The sequence below is a fragment of the Coenobita brevimanus genome, chromosome 61 (assembly GCF_032717465.1).
Source record: "Coenobita brevimanus isolate Jiangsu-jjx chromosome 61, ASM3271746v2, whole genome shotgun sequence".
Taxonomy (NCBI): domain Eukaryota; kingdom Metazoa; phylum Arthropoda; class Malacostraca; order Decapoda; family Coenobitidae; genus Coenobita; species Coenobita brevimanus.
The window spans coordinates 286,257-306,179 of NC_137014.1; the positions used below are offsets into that span (position 1 = coordinate 286,257).

Consider the following 19,923-nt stretch of genomic DNA (forward strand, 5'->3'; position numbering starts at 1 on the left):
GTTAATGCTGGGGGTAGGGTTGCAAGAGGCAGACCGAAAAAGACCTGGGATGAGGTCATAAAGTGTGACTTCAAGGATAAAGGACTGAATAGGGAGGCTGCCAGAGATCAAGCAGCATGGACAGCTGCCATTAGATGGCCAAGGCCAACGCCTGCAAGCAAGTTGGAGCCTCTTATATGAAACAAAACAAAAAAACAACCCTGATTAAAAATATATGTATATAGAGAAGTACGTACTGCATTCTGTCATCCATGCTGAAAGCATGATACAGTGGAGAGGTTGTTGTTGAAGTTGTTGTTGCCCCAGACAAATTTGAATATGGACCTAGTGGTTTGGTGGCTGAAGCTACTCTTCTACAGTCCATCATCCTCCATTTGAGGGATACAGAAGGAGTTGAGAGACATGCATATACCTGGGCAGCAGTGCCAACCAGATATATTAGTGCCACCATGAGAAGGTGCCCTTCTCTAGTACCAGTCATTAAAGATTGCCAACAACAACAAAAGAATGCAGGATGGCTTCCACACAGTTACGGTACACTGACATGGGAAGGACAAGACTTCTGTGCACATTGCCATGATTTATGAACATACAAGAACACAGGATCTCCAAATATATATGTCTGCTGCTGTCTGACTTTTGATCCCACTAAGCCCTTTATAGACTAAACTGAAAAAAAATGAACATGGTGTCTGGGGATATCTGCCCAAGGAACAATTATAACACATTTCAAGTGAACTGGTGAAGAAATAAATTGCACCAAACTGAAAAGTTATTGGAAAAAAAAAAAAAAGACAACAGTGTGAAGACAATAAGTATCTACAGTACATCTAACTATACATACTGTAGTGTATGATGTTGTGCAGTGTGGATCGATAGTGCTGCGCCTCTGTAGATATAAGTGCCACCATTTGTTGCAATGCGTCAACCTCAGCCTCTGCCTGTCTCACCTCACCATCTAACAGGTCACCGGCCTCCTGCAGACCTGCTCGCTCACTTGCAACCTGCATACAAATTATCGACATCATAAATACTGTACTTGTTTCACAGAAACTTGGCCTAACACTGTCATCACTCTATTTTGAATTGCAACAAGATATTACCACTAGAATACGATGCTAGTCACAAAGAAGTGCCAAGAAAAGAAGGCTAAGCCACCCTATTGTCTTTTGTAAGTGAGCGGATGTTTGTTGCTTAGTCGTCATGACTCAGACACTGCCAGAATGTGATGAATTGGCAGTGGCTGTTGCCTCTAACCAAATACTGTATGCTGAGAAGACTGTTTTATGTGTACACAGCTCACAATTCCTTAAATCAACATGGTCATGGCATTGAACAGGAATGGAAACACACTTACCTTTCCCTGAATGATTTTAGGGCATGGGAAGTAATTCCATCTTGTGCAGTGTCTGTGATAAGTGAGTGCATTAAAGGTGTAGTGGTATTAGAGGTAGACTGCGAGATAATGCCAATTTCATGTGTGCTGTGTATCAGGGGGAGCATTTAGAGATTGCCAAGCGTGACCCTCTTGAGTGTGTGAATGAGTTTTGTTATTTGGGAAACATGTTATGTGATGGAGGTGGGGCAGGAGCTAGCTCTGTGGCTAGAGTGAGGAGTGGCTGCAAGAAGTTCAGGGAACTGTTGTCTCTCCTAACATTCAGAGGGCTCTCCCTCCATGTAAGGGATTTTTGTATGCGGCATGTGTTAGGAGTGTAATGCTGTATGGACATGAGACCTGGGGAGTAAAGGAAGAGGATATCTGCAAGCTCAAACATACAAAAATGGCAATGATTAGGTGGATGTGTAGTGCATCCTTGAGTGTAAGGCCTGGGGGGGCTAGGTTTACGATGGAAGAATTGAGAGGTAAGATAGGACTGGAGTGTGTTGGTGTTGTGATGAGGAGAGGTAGACTGAGATGTTCTGGGCATATGGAGAGGATGGGGGATGATAATTGGGTGAAGAAAGTGAGAAGTGTTGATGTTGGGGGTAGGGTAGTGAGAGGTAGACCGAAAAAGACCTGGGACGAGGTCACTGATTGTGACCTCAGGGATAAGAGACTAAATAGGGAAGCTGCCAGAGATTGAGCAGCATGGAGAGCTGCCATTAGGTGACCAAGGCCAATACATGCAAGCATGCTGGAGCCTTCAAAAATGAAAATGAAAACAAGAGAACTAACAGACTCCAAGAGTGTAACACAACTCTCGTTTCGTTTTGTTTTTGAAAGCTCCAACATGTTTGCATGCATCGGTCTTAGTCACCTACTGGCGGCTCTCCATGTTGCTTGATCTGTGGCAGCTTCCCTGTTCAGTCCTTTAACCCTGAGGTCACACTTAATGACCTCGTCCCAAGTCTTTTTCGGTCTACCCCTCACAACCCCACCCCCAGTATTAATGCTTCTCACTTTACAGCAGGGAAGAAAGGTTGCTGGTTCTTTGAAAGCAGTGATAAGAAACAGGGAAGTGAGCATGGAAGTGAAAAAGTTACTACATGACAGTATTGTAATACCAACTCTAACGTACGGAAGTGAAGCTTGGACGTTGTTGGAAGGACACAAGTCAAGAGTGAGAGCCGTGGAAATGAGTTATTTAAGAGGAGCCTGTGGAGTCACATGGAGAGACAGGCTGACGAATGAGGATATAAAGGAGCGTTGTGGTGTTGATGTGGATGTGATAGGAAGCGTTATGAGGAACACACTGAGGTGGTTTGGCCATGTGGAGAGGATGGAGGGTGAAAGACTGACGAAGAGAGTGTATGTGAGTGAGGTGGAAGGGGAAAGAGGGAGGGGGAGGCCGAGGATGAGATGGAGAGATGGGGTGGAGAGGTATATGAGAGAGGGGGGTGTGAGTTGGGAGCAGGGGAGTGAAATGGTGGGGGACAGGGCGACTTGGAGGCGATTTGTTTGTGGCCACCCCAAACGGGACTGAGGCGTCTGGCAATAGATAGATAGACAGATAGACTTTCTGCACCCAATTATCATCCCCCATCCTCTCCACATGCCCAAACCACCTCAATCTGCCTCTCCTCATCACAACACCAATACTCTTCAGTGCCATCCTACCTCTCAACTCTTTCATTGTAAACCCAGCCCCCCCCAGGCCTTGCATGCAGAGACACACTGCACATCCACCTAATCACTGTCATTTCTGTATGTTTGAGCCTGCAAATATCCTCTTCCTTTACTGCCCGGGTCTCACTACCATACAGTATTTCACTCCTAACACATGCTGCATACAAAGAACCCTCCCAGTATAGTATTCAGTAGTAGTACACAGTTTTCAAGAATAATCCGAATTCCAGATGGTATATCTATGCATTGATTTATTTGAAATGACCTGCAAAAGTGCAAAAAATCTGGGCTTAATTAAGGTGAATGAAATATTATTTACCTTTAGTGATTTCAGTTTAGTAATCCTTTCAGTCACAAAGTCTGATATATATATATATATATATATACATACAGGTGTTCCTTCCCAAACGTGGGCATTTGCTTTCGCACCGACCTTGCGTTAGGCAAATATCGCGTTACAGGGACTCTTGAAAACCCCTATTTCCTTCTGCACTCCCTGCCCAAAGTCCACTTTTTCCCATTTGTGGTGCAAAATTTTTTTATACTCCCCCAATTTAAACCTCCTGTAAGCATTAACATGGTTATAAAAAATAAATTAGGTCAATACAGAACTTTTTTATTTATTGTACTGCACCTTATGTGAGGAGAAGAGAGACACTTTCTGTGTCCTCCACAGCCCGCCCAGTTCAAACTACCACATTACTCTAACAGTGCCCGCGTTAGAATGTTTATATCCTTCTGCAAATTCATGCTGCGTTAGAGCAATATCGCGCCACAGCAAACCACGTTAGGGGAGGAACACCTGTATGTATATATATATATATATATATATATATATATCTGTATATATGTACAGTAGGCTCGCACAGTGCGTGTCATCACAGTCTGTGATTCACACTGTGCGTGAGTGACTAAAAATCATAACCAAAAACCTTGAATGCACGAGTTTACCTCACAGAATGCGAGGTAGAGGCAAAGAGTGGCTCAAAAATGCCATTTTCTATTAGCACGTGACCACCCCTCACACAACGTGTCATGTGTCATCATGTTGATGCACAGAAATTCCCAGGCATTCTACTGCGCAGCTCGGGGTACAGGGCAGCAGGCGCACCATAACAGTCCTGGCTCGTGCACAGTGCGGATCTGCTCTCTACAGCTAACCTGTCGTGTACAACATGTGGCGTTTTTTTTGCTGCTCCATCCTGGCCTGTACTTCGCCACACCGTGGCTCCAACCCCAAGAGTTAAGAAACTTCTGACGCACGCCACCAGGTTAGAGATCATCAAAATGAAGGAGGAGGGTCAAGGAAACACCGCCATTGGGAAAGCCCTGGGACTGGCTGAATCAACAGTGAGAACAGTGTGGAAAAACTGTGATGCCATAAGGGCTGTAGTGAAGAAATATGGTGCCTCTGACCTAGACGGCCGTTCGCGGGTTGGAAATCATGCGTTGATACTAATGGAGCGGTATTTTGCCACCTTCATAATGAGGAAGGAGAACAAAGGTGTTCCACTGAATGGAAGATTTATTCGGAACCAAGCCTAGCTCTTTTACAAGGCAGCATCTCGCAAGTTAAATGGTGGACAAACCTTTCAAGGCATCGGTTGGATGGCTGGACCATTTTCTCAAGCACAAGGAACTCTGTCACCTCAAAGTGTCTGGTGAACGTGCCTCTGCCGACGAGCTGGCCGCGAGAGACTATCCTGCGATATTTAGAGCACGTCTTGAAGAGGGACAGTACAATAAGGATGAGATCTACAACGCTGATGAAACGTTGTTATACTACTGTACAAGGCCATGCCCAAATCAACTTACATCGCTAAAAGACAGAAACAAGCCCCTGGTCGCAAGCTCCAAAAGTGTAAGATGACAGTAATATTCGCTGTAAACCTGTCTGGGAGCCACAAGATGAAGCCAGTTGTTGTACACACAGCTTCACACCCAAGGTGCTACAAAAACCTCACGAACATGGACGCAAGTAGCGTGTACTGGTACAAGTTTGCAAATGGTTGGATGACCGGGAACATTATGGCAGACTGGTTAATGAGGCGCTGCGTCCCCGATGCCAGGGCCAAGTGTTGGGAACTGGGCATTCCATTTAAGATGCTCCTTGTGCTTGACAATGCACCAAGTCACCCTCCATACCTAGAAGATCTGCACAAGGATTGTCGTATTGTGTTTCTGCCGCCCCGCATGACATCACTAGTGCAGCCACTGGATCAAGAACTGATCACCACTGTGAAGCACTTCTACCATAAGCAAGTGTACGACTACCTATGCAGGAAGACCGACACACAAGAGGAGCTTCATGCCCTACAAGAAGATCACGACGAAGACCTTGATGAGGCACCTGTTCCCGTTCCGTCTCCGCCAGCAACTGTATCCCGACCCGCCACAGGTGACATGACTGTTGAGGCATTTTGGAGTCATTTTACAGTGAAGGACGCAGTTAAATTTCTCTTACAAGCCTGGGACCAGATTACACCTGCAACGGTGAACCATGCGTGGCGAATGCTCGTGTCTCACTTATGCACGACCCAGGAGATGGCCATTCAACCACTGGCCGAGGCTGAGACAGCAACACTGACAGCAGCACAAGCTGTACCAGGTTTCGAGGACATTACATTGGCGGACATACAGAAGTGCACGCTGCTAATGAGGAACAGCCTCCCATGGAAGTGTTGCAACGGACAGACGAGGCTGACCCAGAGCCCGACACCAGGCAGAGTCAAGTTGAGCAGCCTAGTGTGATGGAGGGCAGGGCTGAGCTTTTTAAGTCAAGAATAAGTAAGATCCTTGCTGCCGTGGATAAGCTCAGGGAAGAGGTGAAGGAACAGGAAGTGAGCAGCCTAAGAACGGAGGAAGTTCTGGTTGGTAATGACAAACTCTTCTGTTTCTACACAGGCAGGCACAGGCAAGAAATAAACAGAAGAAGACAGATGCTTATAACAAGTTACATACAGCGGGCTCAAGTTAGTGAAATTGAGGAACCAGCTACATTGTCTGCTCCTGTTCCTGTTGAGCATGAAGAGGATGCAATGTCAGAAGTGTCAGAATTGGACTTCGAGGGGTTTATGGCCAAAGTGAGTGACTTTGAGGCTCCCGGGGAACGTGCTCAAGAGGAGTCTGTGGAGGGAAGAGTTGGTGCAGCAGGAGGTGCAGTGGGGGGTGCAGTGCTGTAAGTGTTGCCGCACCTCAGAACCCCTGTTATTTAAGTCCATCAGGCCTGTTGTCTACTGTAGTTAAGGTGACTACTCATATTTTTGTTACTGTAGCTATATCTGTAGTTCAATGTCTGAAAAATATGACCTTTATTATGTCCCTAAGGGCCAAAAAATGTCCAGGTATGAGGGGGTACCGCCCATATGTAATTTTTCCCATAAGATTATGTTTTCGCAATGCGCGAATTCTCAGTGTGTGAGGTCGTGGACTGCCCAATCTCTCGCGCACTGTGCAAGCCTACTGTGTGTATATATATATAAATATATCCATCCATCCATCATCCAATCCTACATTGCCCCATGAGAAGCGTAGGAGCCTGGGGCTAGGCAGTTGGTCCTGACATTTAAGATAAATTTCTATTCACACATCAACTGGCTTTGTACCTTAGACAAAACTGCTGTACAAATTATATACCCTACCCACCTTAAGAAAGACCTGTGTTGTGGAGACATCTTGCCCATTGGCCGCATCCAGGCTGCTCTTTATCTTGTCGTACCTGTGAAGGTTGTACAGCAATTTAGTCTTACACATGGGCAGCTCCAGGGTGTTACCCAGGATGCTCAGCCAACACCCCTGATTTTTCACACTGAGATTACAGTAAACCCTAACTACTGTATTGTATAATGAACCCCAGCATAATGGATATCGGATTTAACGAATGCCACGAAGACCACTGAATAGTCTGTCGGATATAATGAACAATGTCCAATAAATGAGGTGCATCATGCAGCCCTTCCAAATGCCTCTGAACTCACAAAACAGTTTTTCAGTTATAACATACAACCTCTGTTAAAGGGGGTGCATCATGAGGCCCTTACTAATCACTCTCTGCACACAGGGAGGCTCAGTTCTTAGTCACCAAGGTTGGAGGCAGTTTTCCACACCCACTAGGGCTAGGCTGGAGATCTACAGGTGGGAACAGGTAATGAGTTGGGTTATTTTGGGGCTACTTTCGGCAGGCTTGAGTGGGACGGGAGTATGTGGACACACTAAATCGCAACTGATTGGCCTCAGTCTTGCATTCAGACAACTGTATGTGCATCTCACATCTTAAGACTTTGCCAAGTGTTTTCCCACTGTGACTGTGAAAAATGGCTTCTTGTACGGGATCTTCTACCACCTGCTCTTTTGAAAATTCAAGGAGGAGGATTACCACTGAAGAGAAAATGGAGGTGACTGGAGCCCATGAGAAAGGCACGAGCAGGGCCAGCCTCATGTGCAAGTATGGCCAAGGAGTTGGCCCTTCATGACATCCTGAAGGCTAAAGATAAAACAAAGTAGGCAATGAAGGAAATGGAAAGCAGGAGGAAGGGGAAGGATATATCCAGGACAGGATGCTGCCCAACAACAAGGTGAATGAAGCTGTGTATATGCAATATACTGTATGCATGAGCGAGTACAGGGTGTTCCCGTATGTGACCTGGACATCCAATTCACAGCACAGAGGCTTGCTATATACTTTGGAATAAAAGATATCATGTGTTGTGATGGCTGGCTGTGGAGGTTCAGGAGGCACCATGGCACTGTTAACAAGGCCATAATTGGAGAGATGCTCAGCACTGATGTTGATCCTGTGGAGTCGTTTGTCCAGCATCTTCAGAAGCTGATGGAGGAGGAGGGCCTGCATGAGTTTCAATCTACAGTGCAGATGAGATTGGGTTCTTCTGGTGTGCTCTTCCTCAAAACATCCAGGCTTCCAAAGATACTAGCACCATTCTAGGACATAAAGCAATGAAGGTGTGTCTCTCTGTTCTGGCCTTTGCCAATGCTGATGGGTCTCACATTGCCTACAGCCAATCATAGTAGGTCTGAGAAAGAGTAAATGATCCAGGTCACTCAAGGACATCATGACCAAGCCTCCTGTGGGGTACCATGGGAACAAGTTTGCCTGGTTTACCCTGTATATCATTAATGACTGGTTCCACCACAAATTTGACCCTTCCATGAGGCAGCACCATTTCTAAGAAAATGAAGACAGTGCTGCTGTTGGACAATGCATCAGCCCAGACTTCCCCCGGCAAACTCCGCAGCAAGGATGGAGGAATCAAGGCCTTGTTCCTGCCGGCCAACACCAATGCCCTTATCCAGGCCACTAACCAGGGAGTCACAGAGAGTGCCTAGAGGGACTACAGACACCTCTACCTGCAACAATGCCTTACTGTGGCTGAGGATGGGATGGACCAGATGAACCAGGAAGACCATAAGGACACCAGAGGCAAGAAATCCTGCACAGTTTCAAAAAATACACCATAACGGATGCCATCTTCACCTGGGTAAAGGCACGGAAGAAAGTGAATGTGCCACTTGCCACACTCAAGAATAGGTGGTGCAGACTTCTCAGGATCCCCAAGACTCCAGCACCACTGCATGATCTTGGGAGGTTTGAGCCACCGAGGAAGGCACAAACGTTGGCAGCTGCAGGGCAGGGGAACCTTGCTGAGGAGGAGCTGCAAGAGTGACTGGATGAGGATGTTGGTGTGCCTGGGTATCATTTGGGTATCATCACCAGATGGAAGAGGAGATTGTGGCAGAACTAAAGGAAGACAAGACACCAACAAAAGAGGAAGACGAAGAGGAGGTGGAGGTGGAGGCACCTTGACCATCTCTAGCTGCTGGCACTGATGCTGCAGACAGAATCCTGACCATTATAGACAACGCTGGAGGACCTCTGGCTCAACATTATGAAGTCATGCAATTCATCAAGCTGAAGTTAATGCAACAGCCAAGGAAAAGCCAACTAAGATCTCCCAGTTTTTCAAGCATGTGCCCTCTCCTGCTGCCAAGAGGCTCCTTACAGAGTCAGAGACCTCCAATGTGTCTGTAGCATCAACATCCTCAGCCAGCCTCCACAAAGCCTCAGGATCCAGCATTAGAGCCTCCAGGGCCCCAAACCCCGGCACCTCAGGACTTGCTATACCAGATGTGAAACCAGAGCCACCAGAAGACATCTTTGCCGACAGTGACATAAATGACAGATAACTCAGTGTACAGCCTAAAAGAGAAGTGGCAGTATGAGCAATGTACATCCACCTACACAGGTATAGTGTACATGTGTTTTCTAACCTTTTTACACCAACCTGGGTAGTAACCATATAACCAAATTTTGGCACCTGGTGGTTTAGTGGGTAATTATTGCGCTCCAGTCGGATTGAGCCGGTGAAGGTTTATATCCAAGGGATGGTTGGGGTTGATTGCTCATGTAATGCCACTCAGGGATGAGTGATGCTGGTCACTCTCATCTTAAATGTCGAGACCAACTGCCTAGCCCTGGGCTCCTACGCTCCTCTTGGGGCAATGTAGGATTGGATGATGGAAGGATGGATTTACTCCAACCTAGACTGAAATTGCCCTCTCCCCATTGTGATTGTTAAGTTGTAATAACAAACTACAGTAACACTGTACAACCCACGAAGAAGTGCTACTGGTATGACAAGAATGTAAAGTAAGCTGCAAAAAGGCAAAAAAATGGGCCAAATTAGTATAAAATGGGTATAGTTTTCATTTTTAGTACTAGAAAATGCTAATGTACTCAGTTATTTTCAAACATGTGCTTGAAATCCCACCTCATGGGAGGACCCTTGGAAATAACAAACTATTAATTTAACAAACCTGGTTTTCCTCCAATTAGTCTATTATAGTGAGGGTCTACATATCATTTCATTATAAAGGCTCCAAAATGCTTTCATGTGTCAGCCCTGGTTACTTATTGGCAGCTTTTCATGCTGCTCAATCTCTGGCAGTCTCCCTATTCAGTCCCTTATCCCTGAGGTCACACTCTGTGACCTCATCCCAGGTCTTTTTGGTCTGCTTCTCACAACCCTACCCCTGACATTCACACTACTCACCTTCTGCACCCGAATGTCATCTTCCATTCTCTCAACATGCCCTAACCATCTCAATCTGCCCTTTCTCATCACAACACGAATACATTCAAGTCCCATCTTTCTTCTCAACTCTTCAATTGCAATCCTAGCCCCACCATGCCTCACATTCAAGGACACACTGCACATCCATCTAATCACTGTCATTTCTGCAGGTCTGAGTCTATGAATATCCTCTTCCTCTACTGCTTTATATATCCAAAGCAGGCTGCATCTTTTCCTGGCAAATTATATATCATCCTCTCACAGATATAATTATGACACAACTCAATCACCTTTTCTTGTTGCAAGCTTAATTGTTTTAAAATATGTTACAGCATAATAAAATATTACTTAGATGGCTGAGAGAAACAAGGTACCAAACAATCATTTCTTTTGGAAAGTGTTAAGGGGAACACCAAAAAAATATTCCTAGATCTGCCCCTTTTACTATAAATTCAGTCTGGAACAGAGTTTGCCTCCTGTTCTACTTGTAATGGGATCTATAAATACCTGCACTGCTGTAGGTAAGGGAGGATCCTCTGTTTGTCTCTGCACCAGTGCTATTAAAGCACAAAAGAGAAGACTGAATCACAGCCAGGTCTGTGATGAATTTGTTATATTTCACTTCATTAATATAAAGTCAGGGACAAAGTTGGCCTACTATTCCACTGCACCTGCTTCACATTTAGGGCAATTTCATGTACAGTGATCCCTTGATTACTGAGCACTTGGTTATAGTAGATTTCGACATCACTTACTAGATAAAAATCTGAACTTCCGCCATTTTGGCAAAAAAATGTCTTTGTCATGCACCTGAGCTGGTTTCTGCTGACAATGATGGTGTAAAATCTGTGGCTTCTGAGGGATTCAGAGATGAGGCCCTACTCAGGAAGTTGATCCCCAGTGGTGGAGACCACTAACTCTCTACCCCTCAGTCTCGGAATTCTTTACCCCAAGCCCATCTCAGATCTTATGGTATGTGTTCCTTCCTTATTGTGCCCTTTTCATGATTTTCTATTAACCACTGATGCCATATTCATTGTTCGACAGCTTCAGGAAAAATATATTGGTAAGAAAAGGGATCTGTATTTTGTTTTTGTTGATTTGGAAAAGGCCTTTGACAGAGATCCTAGAGAGGTGGAGAAGTGGGCAATGAGAAAGCTTGGCTTGGAGGAGTGGCCAGTTAGGTGGTTATGGCTATATATGTGGGTGCTCACACCCAGGTAAGAGTGAATGAAGATTTTAGTGATGAATTTTCCGTGAATGTTGGTGTGCATCAGGGGTCAGTTTTGAGTCCCATGTTTATCGTGGTACTTGAAGCCCTCTCATGTGACTTCAGAAACGGACTCCCGTGGAAGATGTATGCTGATGATCTGGTGTTGATTGCAGAGAACGAAAGGGAGGCAGAGGAAAGGTTTAGGAAGTGGAGAGATGGTATGGGGCACAAGGGCTTAAAGGTAAATGCAGATAAAACAAAAATGATGATATCTAGGGTTAGTGGCAGTACTGTCAAAGATGAGGGAGAGTGGCCATGTGCAGTTTGCCACAAGGGCATGGGAAGAAATTCCATCTTGTGTGGAGTTTGTGATAAATGGGTGCACAAGAGATGTAGTGGTATCAGAGGTAGATTGTGAGATAATGCTGATTTTATGTGTATGGCATGTCGGGGAGAGCAGGTGGAGATCGTCAGGCGTTAAAGGACTGAACTTGCTGGTGAATCTCTTTAGTGTGTGGAAGAGTTTTTTTATTTGGGAGACATGTTGTGTGGTGGAGGTGTGGTTGGAGCTAGCTCTGTGGCTAGGGTGAGAAGTGGTTTGAAGAAGTTCAAGGAGATGTTGCCTCTCCTGACATTGAGAGGACTCTCCCTACGTGCTACGGGGTCATTGTATGCGGCATGTGTTAGGAGTGTAATGCTGTATGGTAGTGAGACCTGGGCAGTAAAGAAGGAGGATTTTCGCAGGCTCAATAGATGTACAGAAATGACAATGATTAGGTGGATGTGTAGTGTATCCCTGCATGCAAGGTCTGGGGGGGCTGGGTTTACAGTGGAAGAGTTGAGAGGTAGGACGGGACTGAAGCATATTGGTGTTGTAATAAGGAGAGGTAGATTGAGATGGTTTGGGCATGTGGAGAGGATGAGAGGATGGGGGTTGATAACTGGGTGAGGAAGGTGAGAAGTGTTAATATTGGTGGTGGGGTTATGAGGGTTAGACTGAGAAAGACATGGGACGAGGTCATTATGTGTGACCTCAGGGTTAAGGGACTGAACAGGGGGGCTGCAATAAATCGTGCAGCATAGACAGCCGCCATGAGGTGACCAAGGCCGAAGCATGCAAGCATGTTGGAGCCTTAAAAATGAAACGAAACTAACCATGCCTATGTGTGTTTCTGATACTTAGCCTGATAGTGTATATGTACTGAATTTAGTGGGTCTATCATCATCATCATCATCTAATCCTCCGTTGTCCTCATGAGAAGCGTAGGTGCCCAGAGCTAGACAAGTTGGTCCTGACATTTAAAATGAGAGTGACCTGCCTCACCCACCCATGAGTGATATTATATAAGCAATAAACCCCAACCATCACAAGGATATAAACCTACACAGGCTCAATCCGATTGGAGCACCTTAATTACCGACTAAACTGCCAGGCACCATAATTTGGTTATGTAGTTTGAGTAGATGGGGGACGTGGAAGGTGTGTGCAAGCTATTCACAGAAGAAATCTGTGCAGCGTGTGAGCTGGTGTGTGGGGTGAAGAGAAGACGAAAGGGGGTGCAGGGAACAGCATGGTGGAATGAAGAGGTGAGACAGACTGTGGCACAAAAGAAGAAAGCTTATAGTGGGTGGATGAGAAACAGGAGCATGGAAGAAGATGGGTGATGGAACAAAGAGTTATATGTAGAGAGGAAGAGAGAGGTGAAAAGATTAGTGAGAGAAAGTAAGAAGAGAGGGGCGGAGGAATTTGGAAGGAACTTGAGTGTAAAGTGGAGGGAATGTAAGAAAATGTTCTGGAAAGAGGTAAAGCGAGTTAGACAGGGTGCCAAAGAAATCAGCTGGGGAGTGAATGATAAAAATGGTAGATTACTAGTGGAGAAGGGAGTAAAAAAATGAGCAGATGGAGAGAACAATTTAAGGAATTGTTTAAAACAGAGAATGAAAGTACAGAGTAATGCAAGTATAAGTGGCTGGGGAATGGCTGGGAGAAGGAGGGAGGTGAGAAGAGAGGAAGAAATTAGTAACATGGAAGTTGTGGAAGCAATGAAGAAAGTTAAAATGGGGAAAGCCCCAGGAATTGATCGAGTGAGTGGTGAAATGCTGATGCATAGGGGAGAGATAGTAGTAGAATGGATGTGGAAGATGTGCAGATTGGCCTGGGAGGAAGGTAGAGTCCCGGAGGACTGGAAGTCAGGTATAATTATTCCCCCATACAAAGGAAAAGGGGAAAAAGAAATGTGTGGTAATTGTAGGGGCATTTGTCTTCTTAGTGTAACGGGAAAAGTATACGGTAGGATACTTATTAACAGAGTTAGGAAAATAACAGATGAATTAGTTGAAGAAGAACAGGGAGATTTTAGGATGGGAAGAGGTTGTGTAGATCAGATATTCATTCTTACTCGTAGATCTTTAGTGGAAAGGTTTCTAGAGAAGGGAAAGAAGTTGTATGTTGCCTTCATGGATTTGGAGAAAGCATAAGACAGGATGGATAGACAAGGATTGTGGAAAGTGTTAAGAATATATGGAGTAGATGGGAAGTTGTTCAATGCTGCGTAGAGTATGTATGAGGGCGCTAAGGCTGCAGTGCGTGTGGATAGTGAACTAAGTGAATTTTTCTATTTGAAGGTTGGACTGAAATAAGGTGTGTCATGTCTTCATGGTTGTTCAATCTGTATATGGATGGGGTTATAAAAGAGGTACAAGGTAGGGCAGTGGATGTTGAAGTGGCCCTAGTGAGAGAGGGCAGTGATTGGAAACTCCCTGTACTGTTGTTTGCAGATGATACAGTATTTTTAAGTAAAGACGAAGGGGAGCTGCAAGGCTTGGTGGATGAGTCTGGGAGAGTGTAAGAAATGGAATCTAAAGGTGAATGTAGGGAAGAGTAAAGCTATGGTATTCGAGAGAAGTGAAGTCAGTGAATGTACAATGAGGTCGGATGGTGAGGAAATGGAAAATGTGAGTGCATTTAAGTACTTGGGTAGTGTGTTGAGTAAGGATGGAAGTTTAGAGAGTGAAGTGCATGAAAGGGTACAACAGGGAAGAAAGGTTGCTGGTTCTTTGAAAGCAATGATAAGAAACAAGGAAGTAAGCATGGAAGAGAAAAAGCTACTACATGGCAGCATTGTGATACCAACTAATGTATGGAAGTGAAGCTTGGACATTGTTGGAGGGACAGAAGTCAAGAGTGAGAGCAGTGGAAATGAGTTATTTGAGAGGAGCATATGGAGTCACAAGGAGAAACAGACTGACAAATAAGGAGGTGAGGAAGCACTGTGGTGTGGATGTGGATGTGATAGGATGCATTACGAGAAACAATGAGGTGGTTTGGCCATGTGGAGAGGATGGAGAGTGAGAGACTGACGAGGAGGGTGTGTGTGAGTGAGGGGCAGGGGTGTAGAGGGAGGGGCAGGCCAAGGCTGAGATGGAGAGGTGGAATGGTGAGGTATCTGAGAGAGGGGGGTGTCAGCTGGGAGCAGGGTAATGAAATGGCAGGGGACAGGGCAACACGGAGGCAATTTGTTTGTTGCCACCCCCTACAGGATTAAGGCGTCTGGGGATAGATAGATGGTTACCACCCAGCACAGTAAATAGTTACCTGGTGTACAGGAAACCATATGGCTTGTCAGTTAGTGTAGAGTCATCCACAGGCAGAAGGAATGGGAAATAATGAAGGAAAAAAAGACAGAAGAGAGAGTGTAAAGTCATCCGTAGGCATAAGGAAGAGGCATAAGGAAGAGGAAAGAAAGAAGAGGACTGAATGAAAGAAGAAAGGAAGAGAGGAATGGGCAGTCACCCGAGAGCAGCTGTACATCGAGTGAGTAGATGGTGAGCTGGGTCTAAACTGTTGTAAACAAGAAAATCTGGGTTTACAGGTGGGGTGCCCGGTACCACTTAGGATAAATCCCATAGGTTCTGTGCTTCATTATCGCACAATTTCATTATCCTGCACTAGGCACAAGACCAATTCTGCACGACAACCAGGGGATCACTGTTCACTTATAAACAAATGTTGACTTACAGTTCCAGTGTGTTTACTTCACATATAGTGTTTGTTCATATACAGTCAAGAGACAAAAGCTGATCTACTTTATCTATCCATCTATTGCCAGACGCCATAATCCCGTAAGGGGTGGCCACTTGACTTTGAGTTACCTATTTTACAGGGAGGAGCACTAACCCTCCACCAACCCACTAACTTTATCACTACATGTTAATACTGTATACAATCAGGGATAAAAGTTGACCTGTTATTCCACTGCATCTAGTACACACTTAATCTATGTTAAAATTGTTACAGTTGGGGACAAAGCTGAACTACTGTTCCAATGCATATACCTGACATGCAGGATTGGTCTGTCAATTTTCTCCCTGATGCATCACATCCATAGGAATCATCTAAAGGCAGAGAACTATACCAAGCCTTTCTCAGCTTAGAAATATCAGCCAGCAGAGGAAAATGATGAGCATAAATTAAATATTAGGTGTACTATGTTTTCTACTGTTCTTCTTATGACCTCAAATCATCTTCCTTACCACCATCATAGTTCTAATCTGCCATCTAACCCCCAGATTTACAGTACCAACTGTACAGAAGACGTGATGTTTTGTGGTGGATCGGGACACCTACCATCCATTCACTTGATATAGGGCCACCATCAAGTGATTCTACACTGAGTGACAAGCCAAATGGTAAACGGTAAGCCAGGAAAACATCTAATATGCTGGGTGGTATCCATAAAATCAAACCTGCATTAGTATGGCATGACCTACTTGTCCCTGAAGTGTGTTAGTGTGGCATTACATACACTCTTATCCTTGAGCCAGATGACTGTATAGGTACTAGTAATGATGTGCAGTTGCAGTGAGACTAAAGTGGGCAAGTGTAGGGAGACAAATACTGAGCATATTCTCTCATGGTGTATTTGAGTGACATTACCATACTGTACATACATACATATTTGTCCCCTAGATAGTTAAGTGTATTAAAGTGGCATTACCATACATACATACTTGTCTCTGAGACAGTTAAATGTATTAAAGTGGCATTACCATACACACATACTTGTCCCTGAGATGGTTAAGTGTTGAGGTAATACTGTGCAGCTGTAATGTGAGTCGATGGAGCTCCCCCTCAAGCCCCCTCACCTCCCTCTCATTCTTCTGTATGCGCTCTTTCACTCCTTCCATCTGATTCTCAACCATCTGACAAAATACAATACATTAAGTCCTTCTTAAAGTACTTCTTTATGTTTTCTAATGCTAATACACAACACCAGATTACAAAAAAAAAAATACTCCATTGCTAATAATAAAGCTGATTTACAGATTACCCAATTCATAGTACTGCAGCAAGTTTGTTCTACCCTGACAAAGATCCCTAACCTCTTTAGCTCAGTGGCCAAGTGTAGTCAGACTGCAAAAATGATTTGACTAGTAACAAGTGAGACTCAGTCCTACCTCACACCTAAGGTTCACTGAATTTTATGCAACCACAACTTAGTATTGAAGTTGTGGGAGTGGCCCATTTCCATCAGGTGAATACATACCAATTATAACAGTTTTAATATGCTAAACATGCAAGGGGGGAGGGGTTGGCCAAGCATGAACGTATTCACTGCTTATTCACAAAACTAGTCAGGCACCTAGCAATGGAAATGAACACTTATAAAGTTTTGATGTGTATGAGATTATTAACTCCTTCACTGTGATGACTCTTTTATACTATATATTTCCGTCTCCTGGATAATTTTTCAGCTCAGGCAAGAGTCCCTTAGTACTGAGGGGGTTAAGGAAGGTCCTGTTTAATCCTCCAGCATGAACAAGCTCTTCCATGCTGAACAAATTCTTCCAGATACAGCAAGAATGAAATAATATTTAAAAATGTCACTGTGGTGATGTGCTTAAAATGATTCTAATGATGGAGAAATGAAAGAAAAATTAAAGCACAAATCGAGCAGCATGCAGATAAAAAGGCCATCCCCAACCTGGATTTACTTAACTAGACAATTTAGTGGTAGGTGGGGGTGCCCAACGTCCATCCACTTAGTGTAGCAGTACTGTCCTCTGTTTTAAGGTAGCTCCACACTGAGTGGCAAACAAAATGATTTCCCATAAACCAGGAAAATCATTTACAATGCTGAGTGGTAACCTTATAACCAACCAACACATGTTCCCTACATGAGAGCAAGTGGGTTGGTGGAGGGTTAGTGTCCCTTTATGGAAAACAACTAAAAATGCAAACAAGAAGCCTCAGACCAGGACTGACCAACAGGTGACACCTAAGGACCGAACAAAGGACAAGGCTTGGATTGCGACATGGAATGTGAGGGGTGCAAATGATGAGGTGAAAGAGAGAGAGATTGTCCAGGTGCTTGAGGGTGCAAAAATGGACATATGTGGAATTAATGAGATTAAATGGAAAGGTGAGAGTGTGAAAGAGTAGGAGTATGGATGCGTTGTATGCATGGGAGTAGGTGACAATGAGAGGGTAAAAGAAGGAGTATGTATTGTTGTGTGCAAGACATGGAAAGAAAATATAGGAGAGTATGGATCTGTTGGCTCAAGGACTGTGTGAGTAAGACTCAAAGTCGACCTACAAATGTGGGCAAATGTGTGTGTGTATGCGTCGACGCAAGATCGTGCAAGTAGAGTGGAACAAGAGTTCTGGGCAAATGTGGAAACATACATGGAAAAGTTTGAAAGGAATGAGAGAGTATTTTTGATTGGAGATATGAATGGAAAAGTAGGGAACTTGAAGGTAAATGGAGTAGTTGGTGAGTGGGGTGTGTCTGCAGAAAGGATGAGAATGACAGTGCTCTAGTGGACATTTGTGCAGGGAGGAGGTTGTTCATAGCCAATACCCTCTTTAGAAACAAAATGATCCACAGATATATGTGGCAAGTGATAAGAAGGGTCGGTGATGAACTGAATGAATGGAAGGCAATGATCGATTATGTGTGTGTGGATGAGAGAATGAGAAGGTGTGTAATGGATGCAGAAGCATACAGAGGTTGGGGGAGTGGACTTTCTGACCACCATGTGGTGGTCGCGAAAGTCAAGGTCCAAATGCTGTGGAGGAACAGAAGGAGAGACGGAGAGGAAGAAGTAGTCTATACAAGGAGGGTAGAAAGGTTGCAAGAGGATGGAAAAAAGGCAGATTATAAGAGAGAAGTAGAGGAGCGATTGGGTAAATATGATTTGGAGCAGAAGGGGGAGGTGGAACGTGTATGCAAGATATACACAGAAGAAATCTGTGCAGCATGTGAGGTGATGTGTGGGGTGAAGAAAAGACGAAAGGGGATGCGAGGAACAGCATGGTGGAATGAAGAGGTGAGACAAGCTGTGGCACAAAAGAAAGCATATACAGTAAAAGCCCTCTCATTCAGCATCATCGGGACCAAGCAGGTGCCAAAAGAGCAGAAACTGCCGGATGACCTGGAAAACCTGCCAACAAGTTTCTAGCAATCATGGTCGGTCACCCCAGTGCAATCACAGTGTCTAGCAACAATTATTGGTCAATCCTATGCACTAAATCGGCCTTCTGTTTCTTAAGGTCGTACTCATAAATAGTGGAAGAGCTCACACCAAAATTTTCCATTATCTTCTACCCACCTCCAATTTCTTCAAAAATTCAATCTTCTTGGTGATAGTCAGCACCTTATGGGTGTGTTTTTTCACAGCACCAGTAGGCTTTCCACTAGCAGAGGCCATAGGACAACAGAAGAATAAGAGGATGACTATAAATTGCATAGAAAAGTTTCCAAACTTTCTAAAGGTCCCATTCACAAAGCCAGATACTCATGAGGCATGATGGCTGACGAAACATGCAGGGTTGGCAAGCAGAAATATTCAAAAGAGGTAAGTTCAACTTTGAAACGCACTAAGTTATAGGTGAACTGTTCAAAACTCAATTGGACTTCTAAATGTGCTAGATATAGAAGAAAATCTAATATTTATTGGCATTAAACAATTATTAAAAGCGCTAGATCTAGCACCAACAGCGTCAAATTGGCTGATCGGGTCAGCACATGCACTGAAAGAGCAGAGAACTTTTGTAATGGGACTATTTATGAAAACTGCCGAAAGACCGAAAATACCGTAAGACCAGATGCCGAATGAGAGGACTTTTACTGTTGTGAGAGGATGGGAAGGAGGGGCATGGAGGAAGCTGAGAGACAGAAGAAAGAGTTGTATACAGAAAGGAAGAAAGAAGTGAAAAGATTAGTATGAGAGAGAAAGAGAAGAGTGGATGAGGAATTTGGAAGGACTTTGAGGGTAATGTGGAAGGAATGTACGAAAATGTTCTGGAAAGAGATAAAGAGAGTAAGACAGGATGATAAAGAAGTCAGTCAGGGAGTGAAAGATAAAAATGGTAGACTGCCAGTGGAGATGGGAGGAAAAGTGAGCAGATGGAGAGAACACTTTCAGGAACTGTTATATATAGAGAATGAAAGCAATGCGAGGATGAGTGGCTGGAGAATGGCTGGGAGAAGGAGGGACGTGAGGAGAGAGAATGAAATTGGTAGGATGGGAGTAGTGGATGGTCAAAATGGGGA

General features: G+C 44.4%; 1 protein-coding gene across 1 annotated transcript in view; it reads right to left on the minus strand.

The window, feature by feature from the left end:
* Ccdc39 (Coiled-coil domain containing protein 39) overlaps positions 1-19,923 on the minus strand; it is an 88,423-nt gene that overhangs the window by 34,352 nt on the left and 34,148 nt on the right. Inside the window, exons 10-12 of the mRNA XM_080275265.1 lie at positions 16,431-16,570; positions 6,713-6,785; positions 845-1,004 (exon numbers count right to left, since the gene is read on the minus strand). Coding sequence (XP_080131391.1) covers positions 845-1,004; positions 6,713-6,785; positions 16,431-16,570 — 373 coding nt within the window. The remainder of the gene's footprint in view (positions 1-844; positions 1,005-6,712; positions 6,786-16,430; positions 16,571-19,923) is intronic.